Consider the following 18,863-nt stretch of genomic DNA (forward strand, 5'->3'; position numbering starts at 1 on the left):
TTGCTCACTGCTCATGCAGTCTCGTCCTGCTCCACTCTTGCTCACCACTCCAGGCGGCCTCGTCCTGCTCTACTCTCGCTCACCGCTCCAGGCGGTCTCGTCTTGCTCTGCTCTTGCTCGCCGCTCCGGGCGGCCTCACTCTGCTGTGTTTGTCCACCGCATCTGTGGTTCTGTTCCTGAGTCCCAGTCTGTACTGGGACCTATCCACTCTGTGCTCCAACCTGTCGTACCTGCCAGTACCTCCCTGCCTGCATACCAGTCGTGCTTACCAGCATCCACCTGCCTGCATACCGGCCGTACCTGTCAGTACCTCCCTGTTTGCATACCAGTCGTGCTTGCCAGCAGCCACCCGTCTGTGTGCCAGCCTAACCTGCCTGTTCCTGTATTCCCCAGTGTGGGTCAACAGCCGTGTCCGGGGTCTGACCTGGAGTAGCCCCTGGTCCCTCTGCTCGGTTCCTCCTTGGTGCACTGGCGTCGTATGCCGTTGTGCGACCTTGGTCGGATCGGGTGGATACTTAGTTACGCCCCTCCAGGCATTCACTCTCCGGTACGGTCCAGTGGAATCACTACATATACACGCACACGCCAGTCAGTCCGGGCGCGTGCATTACAAATTATATGCACCAAATGTCCAGCTGGGGGTCTGTATGTAGGGGGAGACGGGGCAAAAACTTAGGACAAGGATGAATCATCATCGACACACAATAAAAGAAAAAAGAATAGTTCTACCTGTAGCCAGGCATTTTTGTTCCCCTGATCACAGCATCAAAGACACAAAATTACTGGTATTAAAAGGTAATTTTAAATCTCAATTAGAAAGAAGAATTTCGGAATATAAACTGATGGTGACCATTGACACCTTCAGAGCAGGAATGAATGTGTCGCATGGTTTTGTCATTCTACATCAACTAAGGAATGTGTCCATCAGACTTGTGGGGTCATCATAACACTGGACCTAGTCACAGGACAATAATACATTTACACTCCTTATCTATTAACTGCTAAAATATTTATAGCCAGAACTGTTTATCTCTCCCATAGTAAAAACTCTGCTTTCCATCACCTGTCTCATCTATTGGATTATTTCTGTGTCTTATTGTGTATAAATATATGACTCTTCAGATTTTGCGTTATACTAGCCTGATGAAGACACGTGTGTAGTCTCGAAAGCTTGCAACTTGTTACCATCTTTTCAGTTAGCCATTAAAAGGTATCAACCTCTGAGGACTCTCAAATCTAAGCATTTTGTTCACTGTGCCAATTAGTTATCACTTTTGCCTTGTGACACAGCATTCATGATGAAAAAAGCATTGGTCTCCAGCAAGTTGCTTCTGGATCATTGGGAGAAGGTGATCGTGGCAATATTAAGATATCGTTCTTTATTCATTGCAATGTTGCAATGTTCTTAGACAAAATTGTTAGTGAGCTAACACCCTTGAATGAAAATCAACTCCACTCATGAATGGTCTCAGGGTGCTTTACTGTTGACATGACAAAGGACTCATGGTAGCGCTCACCTTTTAATCTCTAGACAATCAGTCGTCTAGGTGTCCCATATAGACTGGAGAAGCTTCATCACTCCCATGCTGCACTATTATGGTGGCCTTCACTTCACCCACAAACCTCGCCTTGTAAAAAACATGGTGGAAGAGTTGACCTTCTTTTCAACAACTGCTCCTTCAACTCAATCCCACGTCTACCCTCCCTTATCCTCCTTTTTTTTTTAAGTGCACTCTCTCCGTATCGATTCTTTCTCCAATCTCCAAGTGGCCGTCATATACCGACCTCTATGCCCTGCCACTGCCTTTATCTACCACTTCTCCACCTGGCTTCTTCATTGACATTCTGCTGACATTCACCACCACCATCATAATGGGTGACTTAACCATCCCCATTGACACCAACCAGTCAGTAAACTACAAACTTCTGTCACTTGCTTCATTCTTCGGTCTCACACAATGGTCCTCTACATTCACCCACACAGACTGACTTACACTACACCTGATTTTCATCCGTCTCTGTTCCCTATCTGACTCGCGTTCTAATCCAAGACCTCTTCATCTGCTTTCCGAGTGCAGCAGCTAGCAGAACCCCACAGAAACCTCTCATCTTGAAACTCAAACGCTTTCTGACTCTCTTCTACCGCTGTCCTCCATATCCTTACTTCGGGACACAGAAACAGCTACCATTTTATACAATGCCACACTGGCATCGGCTATTGACTCGGTCGCCCCTATTGTACATAGCCAAGGGCGACAAATCAATAGACAACCCTGGTATACTGACCTTACAAAAAAGCTTAAACAAGTTCAGAAAGTGTCCAGGGTTGCGGAGCAGAGTTGGAAGAAAATGCACTTGCAGGAAGATTTCACCACATTTGAACAAGCAATTCTCACATTCAGGTTGGCCCTCACCTCTCCTAAAGAGGAATAACTCACAACCCTCATATCTTCTTAATCCAATAACCCCAAACATTTATTCAACACTTTTAACCCCCTTCTGCATCCTCCGTTGCCCCCCCCCCTCCACAAACTCCCTTATTTCTGCAGAAGGCTTTGCCACACGTTTCAAATATAAGGTCGACCTAATCAGACCAATCTTTACTGTTCAACCACCACAACCCCTTCATAGAACAGACCAATGCCTTTCCCCCATAATATTCCCTCCCACCATCACTGGAGGAAAACTTGCTCATCATCTCTCCAAATGACACCAGACCACTTGTTCTCTTGACCCTATCACATCCCATATCCTCTCCAACCTCACCACCCTGATTATCTCAGCCCTAAGGGTGCCCTCACATTGCGTTCTGTGTCCCCGTCGAGGCATACGTCCTAAAATTCCCCGCAAAACTGGGTCCGGACGTATGCGCTGACGGGGGCAATAGACCGCAATGGTGACGGCAGAGCAATCGTGCGCTCTGCCTTGCACTTTTTCCGGGAGTGTACGCCCACAGGTGGCCGAGCCTCAGACACAACAGCGCACGTTCGCTCTGCCGTCACCATTGCGGTCTATTGCCCCCGTCAGCGCATACGTCCAGACCCCGTTTTGCGGGGAATTTTAGGACGTATGCCCCGACGAGGACACAGAATGTGAAAGCACCCTTACACATCTCTTTGACCTATCATTAACCTCTGGTGACGTTCCTTCTGCTTTCAAACATGCAATAATCACGCCTATCATGAAGAAACCATCCCTTGACCTAACCTACACGTCCAGCTATCACCCCATATCGCTACTCTTCTTAGCCTAACTCCTCAAAAAACATGTCCACATTGAACTTTCCTCCCGCCTCTGCCCAAACCCACTTTTTGACAACCTACAATCTGGCTTCCGTCCCTACCACTACACTGAAACTGCCCTCACCAAAATTACTAAGGACTTCCTTACCGCCAAAGCGAACAGACAATTCTCTATACTCCTCCTTCTAGACCTGTCCTCTGCCTTCATCACAGTTGACCACTCCATCCTACTACAGATCCTCCCTTCCTTCGGCATCAAAGACCTTGCCCTCTCCTGGAACTTCTTATACCTCACTAACTGCACATTTAGTATCTCCCATTCCCATACCACTCCCTCATCCTGCCCTCTTTCTTTCAGTGTTCCTCAAGGCTCTGTCCTGGGACCCATGGTTTCTAGTATCATCTACAGTATATGCTGATGATACTTATATATACCTCTCTGGCTCAAACTTCACTTCCCTACTGGTCAAAATCCCTGCGTGTCTATCAGCCATATCCTCCTTCTCATCATGCTTCCTAAAACTTAATGTAGAGAAAACTGAACTAATTATCTTTTCTTTATCTTGCTTAACTCCCCTACCAGACTTATCCATCACTATAAACAATGACATGCTTTCCACTCCCCCACCCCCTTTTGTGATTAAGTTAATTGTAAGAAATAACTTTGCAGTTTTTTGCAATTCTTCTGTTACTCTTCATATCAAGCTAGAGTTAATGTACATTGCCACTTTAAAAATTGAAGCAGAAAATTGAAAACCAAAATTTACCAGTCTCAATGTTTGGCCACCACTGTACATGACTTATGTGTTCCTGTAGCAGGGCTTGATTCCTAAAAATCCAATCGGCATGGTCAATATGCTGCTATATCTGTTCTTACTGGAATCAGCAGTCTAGTAAACCACGAAGCAGTATTGGTCTTGATACAGAAGTTTGTGTTTTATGGTCCATATATGAACTGCAATACTCAGACCTGGCCTTGATATTGCAGTCTATATACAAATTGTAAAAAACAGATCTCTGAATCCTGCCTTACTATTAGTTAGGCTGAATGCATTTGGGCGTAGGTACATAGTAGTTTCCTTTTTCTAGGTATGATTGTGGCTTCTGATAGTATCTCATTTAGTAACAGATCTCTGATATACTACTTTTTTCTTGTAAATGCTACTTAGCATGAACTGTATCTAATTTAGGAATGGTGCGCCGTGGTATTAATCACAAATACCATTTGCTCCTGCAGGCATCTTTAGTGAGTATAAGGTAGTATTCACACAGATATGTGTCAAATCCATAAAAAGCGGTGTATTTATTACATGCAGATTTTGTCACTGATTTATCTCCACGTGATTTCACTTTATGCAATGCTTTGTAATCATCCATGGAATTTTGCACAATGAGCATGCTGCACATTTTAAAACTACATGTATTTTTGAAAACTCTAGCACTCCTTTTTTTAAAAAAATAAATAAAAAGCAGTTATGCTTTTCAAATCTGACAAACCCCGTCAAGGGCTTTAGATACTTGTCCTTAAAATTCCTCACTGCTGACTGCACTGGATCGTCATGTACATGTCTGTGTGAATTTGTGGCGTCCGTATTGATAACACTTTAGTGAAGTGTGAGTAATTATCCCATACACAGGTCACGGTGTCTGCAAATTAAAGGGAACCTGTCACAATGAAAATGCCGTCTAATCTACAGGCACCATGTGATAGAGCAGGGGGAGCTGAGCAGATTGATATATAGCTTTGTAATAAAATATTCAGTTTAATCATTTAAACCTGTGCTGTGTGATTTTCGGTCCAGTGATTAACAGCTTTCTTTGTAGAAGTGTGTATGCAAAGATGGCTGTCATTTATTTATTTTTTATTTATTTTAATCACTTATATAGCGCCATTAATTCCACAGCTCTTTACAGACATCATGAGCACTGTCCCCAATCTAGATTCCCTATCAGTATGTCTTTGGAGTGTGGGAGGAAACCGGAGAACCAAGAGGAAACCCACGCAAACACAGGGAGAAGATACAAACTCCTTGCAGATGTTGTCCTTGGTGGGATTTGAACCCAGGACCCCAGTGCTGCAAGACTGCTGTGCTAACCACTGAGCCACCGTGCTGCCCCTACTGATAGGACTGCCCACTTGACTTGAAAATCACACAACACAGGTTTAAATGATTAAAATACATATTATACTGAACCTTTTCTCACAAAACTATACAGTCATAGCTGAAAGTGTTGACGCCCTTTAAATTGTTCCAGATAATGAAAAATTTCTCCCAGAAAATTCTTGCAATTACATGTTTTGTTATACACATGTTTATTTCCTTTGTGTGTATTGGAACAACACACAGAAAAACAAAGGGGAAAAAAGGCAAATTGGACATAATTTCACACAAAACCCCAAAAATGGTTCTGACAAAATTGTTGGCACCTTTCCAAAATTGTGTGTAAACAACTTTGTTTCAAGCTTGTAATGCTCGTTCAAACTCACCTGTGGCAAGCCACAGGTATGGACAATATAGAAATCACTCCTGAAACCTGATAAAAAGGGGAGAAGTTGACTCAATCTTTGCATTGTGTGTCTGTGTGTGCCACACTAAGCAAGGAGAAAAGAACTGTCTGAGGACTTGATAACTAAAATTGTTGAAGAATATCAACAATTTCAAGGTTACAAGTTCATCTCCAGAGATCCTGATGTTCCTTTGTCCAAGGTGTGCGGCATAATCAAGATGTTTACAACCCATGGCACTGTAGCTAATTCCCCTGGGAGTGGACAGCAGAGAAAAATTGATGAAAGGATAATTTGGATGGTGGATAAGTATCCCCAATCAAGTTCCAAAAAATTCAAGCTGTCCTGCAGGCTCAGAATGCATCATTTGTCAGCGCGAAATGTCAGTCAACATTTAAATGAAATTAAACGCTATGGCAGGGGGCTCAGGAGGGACCCCACTGCTGACACAGAGACATAAAAAATGCTAGTCTGCAAGTTTGCCAAAATGTACATGAGTGAGCCAAAATCCTTCTGAGAAACAATCTTGTGGACTGATGAGACCAAGATAGAGCTTTTTGGTGAAGCATATCATTCTACTTTTACTGAAAACGGAATGAGGCTTACCAAGAAAAGAACACAGTACCTACAGTCAAATATGGTGGAGGTTCAAAAATGTTTTGGGGTTGTTTTGCCGCCTCTGGCACTGGGTGCCTTAACTGTCTGCAAAGCATCATGAAATCTGAAGATTACAAAAGAATTTTGGGTCGCAATGTAGTGCCCAGTATCAGAAAGATGGGTCATGAGTCTTCCAGCAGGACAATGACTTCAATCCTACTTTAAGAAGCACTCAGAAATGAATGAAAAGAAAGCGCTGGAGAGTTCTGAAGTGGCCAGCAATGAATCTGGATCTAAATTCCATTGAACACCTGTGGAGAGATCATAAAGCACACCTGTCAGCAGGATTTTGCTCGGTAAACTGTCAGGTGGGCGACATTACACTGTTTAAAATGATACATTGGTTGATGAAATCCATCCTGTGGTTCTTGTCTAATCTTTACTTTCAGTTTGGAGAAGATGATATGCCCGTGCTCCGGGGCGGCCTGTGGGGGGCGCTCTATCTGGTGCTCTTCTTACATATTCATCTGTATGCTCCTATGACAGCTCACTGTGCTTTCAGTGACCTGCCTCCTATTTTACCTAATGCATCTAGCAGTGCGGGGCTAGGTAAAATAGGAGGCAGGTCAGTGAAGGCACAGTGAGCTGTCATAAGAGCGTACAGATGAATATGTAAGCAGAGTACCAGATAATGAGGCCGCCCCGGAGCACGAGCATATCATTATCTACAAACTGAAAGTAAAGATTAGACAAGAACCACAGGATGGATTTCATCAACCAAGGTATCATATTAATCAGTGTAATGTCGCCCACCTGACAGTTTACCGAGCAAAATCCTGCTGACAGGTGTGCTTTATGATCTCTCCACAGGTGTTCAATGGAATGCCGCCCACCTGACAGTGTATGTAGTTTACTGAGCACAATCCTGCTGCTTTAAGATTGCTGTTGGAAGAAGGCACCCTTCAAATATGAGAGACCTGGAGCAGTTTGCAAAAGAAAAGTGATCCAAAATTCCAGTTGAGAGGTGTAAGAAGCTTGTTGATGGTTATAGGAAGCGATTGATTGCAGATATTTATTCCAAAGGGTGTGCAACCAAATATTAACTTGAGGGTGCCAAAATTTTGTCTGGCCCATTTTGGGTGTTTTGTGTGAAAATATTTCCAATTTCCGTTTTTTTGTGTTGTTCCAATACACAAAGGAAATAAACGTGTATAACAAAACATATGTAATTGCAATAATTTTCTAGGAGAAATACTTCATTTTCTGCAACAATTTCAAGGGTGCCAACACTTTCAGCCTTGACTGTATATGAATCCTACTCTTCTCCCCTGCTCTATAACATGGTGCCTGCAGATTGGGCGGCATTTTCATGGTGACAGGTTCCCTTTAGATGCCCAACAAATCTGTTTAGAGAGGAATTTAATGGTAGGTATATTTTCTGGCATTTTGAGCAGTGTTTTTTTATTTTATTTTTTACTCACTGAAAATCCCTTTTAATTTTGTGAAATATTTGTTGTTTGTGATGTTAATGAATCCTGTTGCAACATATGTCATCAGTTGTGAGCATGTTATACAGATATGAAAGAAAGGAATAGCATCTAGTATTCCTACTGTGGTGGTGGGGACAATACAGCATGCTGGCAATTGGCGGCGCTTGTTATAGAAATTGTTTGATATGTGCAGGTAGACTTTATTTGGCACGGTTTGTCATGGATGGTGTTTATGGGACAATGCACAAAGTAAAATGTTATTACTCATTTCTACACCACCAAATGCTCATAAATTAAACATTTCAGCTACAGAACTTGGTAACTGGTAGATAAGATGCAATAAACTTTCACCATGGAGTAGTCATTTGTCAGATTTTTAGCTGTCAGTTTATTTGCTGGCGCTGAGAGTAAAATGCTATCTTGTACTTTAAATAATGTGTTCACGTTTTATGCTTTGGTGATTTCATAAACACAGCGTAGATTGGACGGATAATTGTGATGATCCTGGCCGGCGTGTATATCGCTAAACGCAGTAAAACATGCAGATAAACAAATACATTCTTACACTTTACAGCACATAAATCTGTGATTCCTACCGTTTTAGCTGTAAATTTCAGTCGGGAAGTGAACTAATGGTATACAGTGTTTCTTGTTTCCTAAGTTTAATTTCCTGCCTTATTTATAAATTGCATCAATCATGGCCGTCATACAGTGAGGCAGCATGTTTTTCTGCCGAAATCTAATTAGAATAGGAAAATGTAACCCGAAACCTTTTTATCTGAGAAGATTTAAGTGATGATAAACTCTACTGATAAGTATCATTTATTTGTTTTTATTTTCCCAGAAAATATGCTGAAAAATGTGTTGGCGTAGATAGTCGTTTTTGTACTTGTACAGTTGTAAAACCTGGAGTGACAGCTGGGACAGTGCCAAGCAGAAGACCACAACCGTATAACATGGCACCGCCTGTTTACTTTTGTCTTGGCAGTAAATCTCAAATGAAATTTGGATGAAAAAATGTTTGTGTTTTTGAATATTTTTCAAAAATGTGCAATTTGATAGTGTAGACTTGATGGGGAAGAAATTAAAGTCCAAATTGACAACTTTTACATTGGTCTTTCCTTGAAGTAACTCCTTAAAGTGAACCTGTCACCAAGTTTGACCGATATGAGATACGACCACCACCTTTTAGCCCTCATATACAGCATTCTATAATGCTGTGTATAAGTTTCCGATCTGACCTGCAAGACAAGAAAAATAGCTTTCATTATACTCACCTTGGGGGCAGTCCGGTCCGAGGGGTGTCTCTAGTCTTGGTCCGGCGACTCCCTTCTTTTTGTGATGCCGTCCTCCTTCTTGCGTTGTGTGGATGACGCGTCCCTACGTCATACACACAGTCTTCCCGGCACTGCGCTCCTGCGCAGGCGTACTTCTCTGCTGTTAGGGCAGCGTAAACTCGTGCAATGCGCATGTGTCGGGGCTCTTTGACCTTTGCTGGAGCGCGAGGCTGGGGAGACTGTGTGTATGACGTAGGGACGCGTCTTGCACATGAGGGCAAGGAGGACGGCATCGCAAGAAGAAGGGAGGCGCTGAACGAATATCAGTGACACCCCTTGGACCCGACTTCCCCCAGGTGAGTATAATGAAAGCTCTTTTTCTTGTCTTGCAGGTCTGATCGGGGACTTGTATACAGCATTATAGAATGCTGTATATCAGGGCTGAAAGGTGGTGGCCGCATCCCATATCGGTCAAACCTGATGACCGGTTCCCTTTAACTGGCCATATAGAGTTTTACTTTTAACTCGATAACATTAACTTCCAAACTGGGTCTATTTGTGCGCCTGTGAAGATTTTTTTTTTGCATACTTGTTGTCATTGTAAGACAATATTATACACTTGACCAAACAATGGTACTTTCTGTCAATATTTTACATATTTAACTTTCCTTGTTTCCCGGCCAGCAGTGAAGATATTTTAAGGCTGAAATAAATAATTCTCTTCCTCAACTAAAAGAAATCTTGTTTTTTTCCCCACTTTCCACAATCTCTCTTGCATGGACCGGAGCCTGTGTGCTTCACTGCTGGAACCTAGAGATAACTTGTATGTACTGATTAAGGGGTCCATGACTCTATATTGATGGCCTATCCTTAGGATAGGTTATCCGTATCAGATCAGTGGGGGTGCAGCGCATACCAATCACCTGTTCCCGGTGCCGGACACAGCCAGATGTGATCGGTTGCGGAGATGCAGCTGTGCGGGGCAGGTTTCTGTCAGATTTCCAAGACGGCGGCCATTTAAATGAACTATAATGATTTACCTCGACATTAAAATGATTTACGTAGATAAAAAAGTGTGGGTTGCTAATTTGAGGTATTTAGGAATTTGATTATGATGACATTTTATTTATGCATTTATTTTCTATTCCCAGAGAACACCTATTTGATGTGTCTCTGCCTTATCTCTGTTTTAGCTTGGCCTATGTAGTATTAACGCTAACTACTATAATTAACCCTTTCCCTTACATGTAGGCATAAGTCAGGAATGGGTTTATGGAGCGGGCTCACCATACCTGGCAGATAATGGTGGTGACACACAGCCAGGATCAGCATATCACCACTCCAATTGCGGCTGTTACCCTGTTAAATGCCGCTGTCAATCTGTGACAACGGCATTTACAACGCACCAACACGGGTCGCGCCTTTCTATGCGCCGATTGCTTTTTTTCCCCGCGCAAAGTGCCAATGAGTTGCTGTGGCAGCCGGGGGACTGTTGAAGGCCTGTGATAGGGCTTCAAAGTAGACTGCAAATTTTACTATATACAACAATACCAAGATATACCAAAGGAAACCACATCAATACCAAAGTATAGGCGATCAGAGGATTGCAGGTTCAAGTCTATTTTCAAAGTAACTATGTATTAAAAAAAATCTGTGTCTGACAACCTCTTTAAGTTGTTTCTGTGGATGCACAGGCCAACTCTCTCTAGGTTTTTAAACATTCCCTTGTTTTGTAAAATTTGTTTCATACAGCTTTAGCCACTTGAGGCTTGGGTATATTAATATGTGAGTGCGATGGACATTCTACTCCTCCTGGCCATGTGTTTGTAAATGAGGGAGATTGGAGTGCACAATTGCTCCTATCTGGAAAATGGTAAGGCCCACAGTGGAGAAGTGAAAACTTTTTTAAATCAAGTGATCATTTGTGTAGACTGGAATCCCCTTTATTATTTATTATTATAGCACCTTTTATTTCATGGCGCTTTACATATGAAAAGGGGGTATACATAATAAAAACAAGTACAATAATCTTAGACAATAGAGTCACTGATTGGTACAGGAGGAGAGAGGACACTGCCCTCGAGGGCTCACAATCTACCCCTTTAACAAATATCTATTTTATTACCACCTTTGACGTCTCTTATATGGCGTGTTAAAATACTAAAACTTTCCCATTGACATGTTTTACTTTTGAAACTTTGTGAGGTTTTTAGAAATCTTTTTACAACTTTTAATGCATGTTTGCTCACCTGCTAGTCCTGCGTGTAGGTAATTATAATACTTTTGAGTTCTGTGTCCTCGGCCTTTCCTCTTTTGTGATAACCTCACCTCGTAAATTATAAAGTTGTATTCCCAGCAGTGCTAGGATGGTACTAAAGCGCTTTTTCTGACGGTTAAAATTTACCTTGCTGAGAGTTCTGTGTTCTTCTACTCTCCAGAGATCTGCATACAAAAGATTTTTCTTACCTCTTGCTTTTTCTGAACTGTGAAGTAAAAGGTACCCCCACTCCAAAATCAGGATCACTTCACCCTCTCACCAACACATTAAGCGTGTGTTGTATTTCTACAGACTGGTTATAGAAGCATTATTTGTGATATATTTTTTGCAGTTGCATACCTGCCATTCTCCCATATTTGCCATTATTTGTATGGCACGCAGAAAGTATGTGCAGATAGTTGTTATTCACTCCGATACCTATCCCGCCTGACGACTCCTAGTTGGATTCTCTCATCTGAGGCACATTTAATGAGGGTGAAACAATAGTTATATCTTCTCGTGCTTTGATTCTCAGATAAACTAGGAGAATTTCTTTCACAAACTTTTTTATTTTAGAGATGTTAATTTTTAGTGCTTTCCCTAAGTCATATGCACACCTTCTAGATGGATGTACTCCATTACGTCACCCTCATCGAGCATTCTCCAGTTGTTCAGAAAATAAACTGTCTAAAGGCCTCCATACATATTAGCCTAAAGTCAGCAGAAAGCTCCTGTATCGTCAGGACAGGCTAATGTGTGTGGGGACCTCTCTACATACGTGGAATTTCAATGGCCAATCCTTTTCTTTTTCAGGAGGGAGATAAGCAATTGCCAGAGGATTCTGTCAGTAGCTTTCTGAGAACAGAGGCGCTTAACCAAACGTTACCATGTATGGATGAGTCAGAAGTGATTTCTGTCTGCCAAACCATCGTTAAAGGGGTATTCTCATGTTTGGAAGAACCTCCTTAACCATGGCTTGTTGATGGTACAAGTCAATCATTTGAAGGTTTTTCAAAACCTGTAAAATGACTCCTATGGTAACCTGTCTAAAAGCAGTATATTATGGGGAAGTCACTGAGATATCAGTTTTTATCATATACAATGTCTTGCAAAAGTATTCACATCCCTTTGCTTTTTGCCTATTTTGTTACATTACAACCTGTGTTTAAATATTTTTGTTATCCGATTTGGGTGTGATGCATCTGCACTAAATAGTCTAAGTTGGTGAAGTTAGAAAAATATATGGGTTGAAATAACTAAAATTGGCATGTTCATATGTAATAACCCCTTTTTCAATGGAGCCCCTAAAAATTTCTGTCATATGCTTAGATTGCACACAGATGGACTTCCTTTCACTAAGTGTCACATGGTCTATAGGTATATATACACCTTTTCTGAACGGCCAAAGAGGCTGCAACACCATTAAGCAGAGGTAGCACTAACCGAACACCATGAAGACCAAGGAGATCTCAAAACAAGTCAAGGATAAAGTTGTTGAGAAGTAAAAGTCTGGGCTGGGTTATAAAAAAAAAATATATAAATAAATAAATAAAAATAAAAAATCCCAATCTCTGATGATTCCACGGAGCACCATCAAATTCATTATGGAAAGAACATGGTACCACAACAAACCTGCCAAAAGTGCCACCCACCAAAACTCTCAGCCCGGGCAAGGATGGCATTAATCAGAGAGGCAGCACAGAAACCAAAGGTAACCCTGAAGGAGCTGCAGTGTTCCCAAGCAGAGACTGGAGTATCTCTCCATATGACCACATAAGCCATTCACTTCATGGAGGTGGCCTTTATGAAAGAGTGGGCAGAAGAAAGCCTTTACTTACACACAAAAATTTTAAGGCTCGTTTTGAGTTTGCTAAAACACTTGTGGGAGACTGCCCAAATATATGAAGTAAGGTGCTGTGGTCAGATGAGACAAAAATGTAACTTTTTGGCCACCAAGGTAAACTCTATGTCTATTGCCAAACCAACACAGCTCATCACCCCAAGAACACCATCCCCACAGTGAAACGTGGTGGCAGCAGCATGATGCTGTGGGCATGATTTTTGGCAGCAGGGACAGGTAAAATGGTCTGAGTTGAGGGGAGATGGATGGTGCGAAATACAGAGATATTCTTGAGCAAAATCCGTTTGTCAGTGATTTGAGACTGGGATAGAGGTTCACCTTCCAACAAGACAATAATCCAAAGCATACTGCTAAAGCAATACTCTATTTTCTTAAGAGGAAACACGTAAATGTTTTGGAGTGGCCTAGTCAAAGCCCAGACCTTAATCAAATTGAGAATCTGTGGTCAGACTTGAAGATTGCTGTTCACCAAAGGAAACCATCTAACTTGATGGAGCTGGAGCAGTTTTGCCTTGAGGAATGGGCAAACATCCTAGTGGCAAGATGTGGAAAGCTCATAGAGACTTATCCAAAGTGACTTGCAGCTGTAATTGCCACAAAAGGAGGCTCTACAAAGTACTGACTTTAGGGGGGTGATTAGTTATGCACACTTAAGTTTTCAGTTAATTTTTCCTATTTGTTGTTTGCTTCACAATAAAAAGAAAACCAAATATTCACAATTGTAAGCATATTCATTACATGAACTGATGCAAACACTCAAAAAAAAAACAGTGAAATTTCAGGTTGTGAGGTAGCAAAACACGAAAAGTGCCAAGGGGGTTGAATACTTTTGCAAGCCACTGTAGTTCAGTATTTTTACATGGAAATTCTAAATGAAATCATAATCTGATTAGATGTCGTTTCTTAAAGGAAAATACTTATTGCTATTATTTGGTGAAGTAAGATTATTTATCTATAAGTAGATTTCTTTAGAGAAGTTTTGAGCGTGGTACATTTTAATGATCAAGTCCTAGCAGTCTTTGTAACATGCAAAGGAATATGGTTACGTGTTCAATCAGTTTCATTGCATCTGGTTCATTCAGCAAGAAGAAAATGTCTACCTACCACCAGCTTGCTTTTGTTCCTGACCATGCTATGTGTTTCTTCTATTCTCTACACCCTCGCAGCCCACACGCTCTCAGTAACTTGGCCTAACCAATATAGATAAATAGAAAACACGACGTTAAACCTTCCAGCTCGCTGCATGAACAAGATAATGGAGCTCTGTGATTGCACTGGAGAGCATAATCCTCTCAAGTGAGGGGCCGCGTCTCTTTGTACTTGGTTTTCAAAACTTTTGCTGCAAGTAAAGAAATGGATATTTTTCTCATTACAGTAGATCTTTTCATTTCATAGTTAAACTGCAGGTTTTTGAAATAAGGAAAGTGGTGCTGTAAGTGGAACAAAACTGCAGAGGATAATTACTGTGGCATATCAGAGCAGTGAATGGATCCCCATTAGTCTTAATGTTATGTCTGCTGTCATTCAGCTAATATCCACAATAACCAAAGTGTTTCCTTTCTGCGCTCTCCTGCTTAGGCATTAGCAACTTCAAACAGATATTCAGTAGTTTTTGACGTATATATTTTACTGTACAAGTGTTCAAGACCTCTGGGTGAGCTATTCCCTTTAACCGTTTCCTTCTTTTAAAATCTATTATACAAAGGAGCAAAAAATCTGACTTTTCACTGGTATGAAAGGTAATACATGAAAGCATACAAAAGGGAGAATGACCATTAACGGGGAATCAATGAGAAGATTATTACATTTTAGTTCAGTGGTTGGGAAGCAAAGATCTGTTTGACATCCTCTTGGTAGCAATTCAGAGACGTGAGTTGTGGGATTCGGTCATTATGTGATTGATCATTCTAGAAGGAGCCATATAAACAAAAGGGTAAAGTTGGCCCTGTGCACATTTATTTAGCGCTAGATGGTGGCCCGATTCTAACGCATCGGGTATTCTAGAATATGTATGCGTCCGACCGGGCGCGCCTAATCAGCGAAGCAGTGTTTAAATGGGTTGTGCACTACTTTAAATTAACTCCCCAATGTATCCCCCCGGGGCCCCTAATGAATTTTGGAGGACCGGGGAGCGAGGCCGCCGGTCGGGGTACTTCTGCTGCGAGCAGCCGGGAGATGACCGGCTAGCACAGGGTGAGCGTGTGAGGGAGATGACCGGCTAGCACAGGGTGAGCGTGTGAGGGTGAGCGTGGGAGTGTGTACGGGTGAGCGTGGGAGGGTGAGAATGTGAGGGGGAGCGTGTGAGGGTGAGCGTCAGTGTCAGAGCGTGAGCGTCTGAGGGTGAGCGTCTGAGGGTGTGAGGGTGAGCCGCTAACGGCCGCCATCTTGTTCTGAAATCCCGTGTCGCTGATTGGCTGCGGCCTGACCAATCAGCGACGTGGGATTTCCTAGACACAGACAGACGGGATAAGACAATTATATATATTAGATCCAGCTATTACTCCCCCCTCTTATACACATGCACACTAAGCTCAGCCCAATGAAGCCTGCATATGTTCTCAATAGGGAATAAGCCATTACCAGACACCTAGGCGGTGACTTCTCTCCCCTGAGATGAAAGGATTGGGCATGATAATAGTCCAGCATGCCCAAATCTTTCCCCTACATCTGCCATTGGGAGAAAGTCAGGGCACCCCCCATACAAACCTGCAGGTGAAGACAGTATTTGGGTAATGGAACACCAAAAAATTCTTCTATATTTATATAATAAAAAGCATCTCCTAGGGGAATAGAACCAAGAAAGGAAAAAACAGGAGATATAGCCAGAATAATCAATTACAGTACTTTATTAGACATGATGGTACAAAAATTGTTTATATATAAGAATAATGAAGGGCAGATAATAAGGCAAAAGAAGGGGGGGGGATACAGTAACAATGATGAAATGTAAAATAGTGTCATGGGTGCGGTTACAGCCGCCACCGCTCTCTATACACAGAGCATTGACTGAACCCGCTCCAGTGCCACCCATGTGACTCAAACCCGAACACTGCCTGGGGAAGTAAAGTTCATTTCCTCCCAGCAACGGGGCTCTAAGTGCAGGTATCGGGCAGGTTCTGAACACTATTAACCTGCAGACTAACCCCATATATATAGCGATTTTTTTTCACGTGACTTGTTCCCTTTAACCCCTTTAGAGCCTGTGCCGTATTTGTACGCAACAGGCTGTAACCCCCGATTTAGTGAGGGCTCCGGCGCTGAGCCCGCACTGAACCGGGCACGTCAGCTGATTCTTACAGATGACATGTGCTCGCAACAGCCGCGAGTGGAATCGCGATCCACTCGCGGCTGTTAACATGTTAAATGCCGCTGTCAATCTCTGACAGCGGCATTTAACATCGCCGCGCCGGAAACACGTCACTTACCCCGCCCATCGGTGACCCCGTCACGTGATCGCGTGTCACCGATGGGTCTGCAGCAGACTCCAGTGGTTGTCATGAGCTGATCGCTATGAGCGACACCTAGTGGTCGGCGCTCATATGTCTGGACCATTTCTGCTACATAGGGGTGATCTGCTGATCACCTCTATGTAGCAGAGGCGATCGGACAGTTGCTGCTTCTAGCCTCCTATGGAGACTATAGAAGCAAGCAAAAAGTGTAAAAAAAAAAATGTTATTAAAAAAATATAAAAGTTTAAATCACCCCCCTTTCGCCCCCATTCAAAATAAAATAATAAAAAAAAAACCACATACACATATTTGGTATCGCCGCATTCAGAATCGCCTGAACTATCAATATAAAAAAAGAATTAATCCGATCGGTAAACGGCGTAGCGAGAAAAAAATTCTTAACGCCAGAATTACGTTTTTTGGTCGCCGCAACATTGCAAATAAAATGCAATAACGGGCGATCAAACATCGGACCTACCCCAAAATGGTATCAATAAAAACTTCAGTTCAGCCGCAAAAAATAAGCCTTCACCCGGCCCCAGATCCCGAAAAATGGAGACGCTACGGGTCTTGGAAAATGGCACCATTTTTTTTTTTTTTTTTTTTAGCAAACTTTGGAATTTTTTTTCACCACTTAAATAAAAATGAACCTATACATGTTTAGTGTCTACGAACTCATAATGACCTGGAGAATAGTAATGGCAGGTCAGTTTTAGCATTCGGTGAACGTGGTAAAAAAAAAAAAACATCTGTGGTATTGCACTTTTTTGGCAATTTCACCGCACTTGGAATTTTTTTCCCGTTTTTCCGTACACGATATGGTAAAACTAGTAATGGCGTTGAAAGGTACAACTCGTCCCGCAAAAAATAAGCCCTCACACGGCCATATTGACGAAAAAATAAAAACGCTATGGCTCTGGGAACAAGGGGAGCAAAAAACGAAAATGCAAAAACGGAAAATCCCAGGGTTGCAAAAGGGTTAAGAAAACGCCATGAATGTTTGACTCTGAAACGCTGCGACTCAAGGGTAAGCGGGTGGGGTAAAGCCACAAGAGACCAGCCTTTTTAACTGGTCACCTATGCGGCTCTGTCCCTGGTGGTTTATAAGTATCTTGTTCCCTGAAACACTGCAGCGTTTCATAGTCTTAACACATATGGCTCAAATCATACAGCCAGTGTCTGATACATGCTGTATGTGGTTCGGGCAGCATGTATCTGCTGTCTAGGTCCCGGTAAATAAGTATTGACAATAATTGCATTGATTTTGCACGATGCCTAAAGTGTATCAAGAAGAGAGCAGAATTTCAAAGAGTACATATTCTGATGCATGACAGACACTTCTTATTTACAAGTGACTTATTCATTTTCTATTATCATGAACCAGCAATGGGTTAAGAAATGTATTTAATACATGCAGTTCTACCCACTTTTATTTCTTTATTTTCCTATTTTTTTTTGTGTTCTGGCTCAGGCAGCGATTCTCTGGCATCATTTGACTTCACATCAACAGAGCAGCTCTTTCTCTTCTGGTCGGCTGTCGACAGGACGTCACTGCTGATGTCATGCTAATTGAGAGCCGGCTCCCCCCCAGTTAGAGCAGAGCGAAAGAGAAACTGCTTTGTCGACGTGATTTCACCGGAAGCAAGAGAATCACCGGAAGGAGCAGTCCGTGACCACTATGAGACGTAGGTGATCGGCGCTGGGTAGAACAGTTACAAAACTGTCTGTTGGTAAGTTCTTAGGCCCAAAGCCAAAAAACCCCAATGTCCCAGATAACCACTGTAAATTAGTGGTTCTAAGAAACACCTGTAGAAATACTACTACGGAGGACCACATTGGGGATGACGTGTGAATAGACTATGGTCACACTGTTTGGAGTTCACATTCATACGAGGCATATGTGCCAAACATTTCTTTAGGTCCCTCAGGAAGCCAAAATTGGTTCTGTATACAGTAGATGGGTCACATGACAATAGCAGGAGCAAATAATTTCTGACATGTCTGCCATCCTATGACAGGCTACATTTAAGGTCTATCAGTTCTTCATCAATTTCTATATTACTTTAAAGGTGTTTTTTATGGTGTTTGCATGGGTGTGTGCTTCATTTTATAAACCTGTAGTATAAATGTCGTGTTAGATGGAGACCCTCTTACTGATTCTTCTTTGGGGATTGTTAGCTTTGA

General features: G+C 42.2%; 1 protein-coding gene across 2 annotated transcripts in view; it reads left to right on the forward strand.

Moving 5' to 3' along the window:
* Positions 1-18,863, forward strand: part of ARHGAP10 (Rho GTPase activating protein 10) — a 265,976-nt gene that overhangs the window by 238,137 nt on the left and 8,976 nt on the right. The window contains exon 21 of one of the 2 annotated variants that reach the window (XM_073642513.1): positions 8,680-8,863. The exons of the other annotated variant lie outside the window; for it this stretch is intronic. Coding sequence (XP_073498614.1) covers positions 8,680-8,848 — 169 coding nt within the window. The 3' untranslated portion in view covers positions 8,849-8,863. Of the gene's footprint in view, positions 1-8,679; positions 8,864-18,863 lie in introns of those variants that run through there. 2 annotated transcript variants of the gene reach the window in all.

Source organism: Phyllobates terribilis, unplaced genomic scaffold (genome assembly GCF_046119375.1).
Source record: "Phyllobates terribilis strain yellow unplaced genomic scaffold, ASM4611937v1 Scaffold_1__5_contigs__length_1240528914, whole genome shotgun sequence".
NCBI classification, from domain to species: Eukaryota; Metazoa; Chordata; class Amphibia; order Anura; family Dendrobatidae; genus Phyllobates; species Phyllobates terribilis.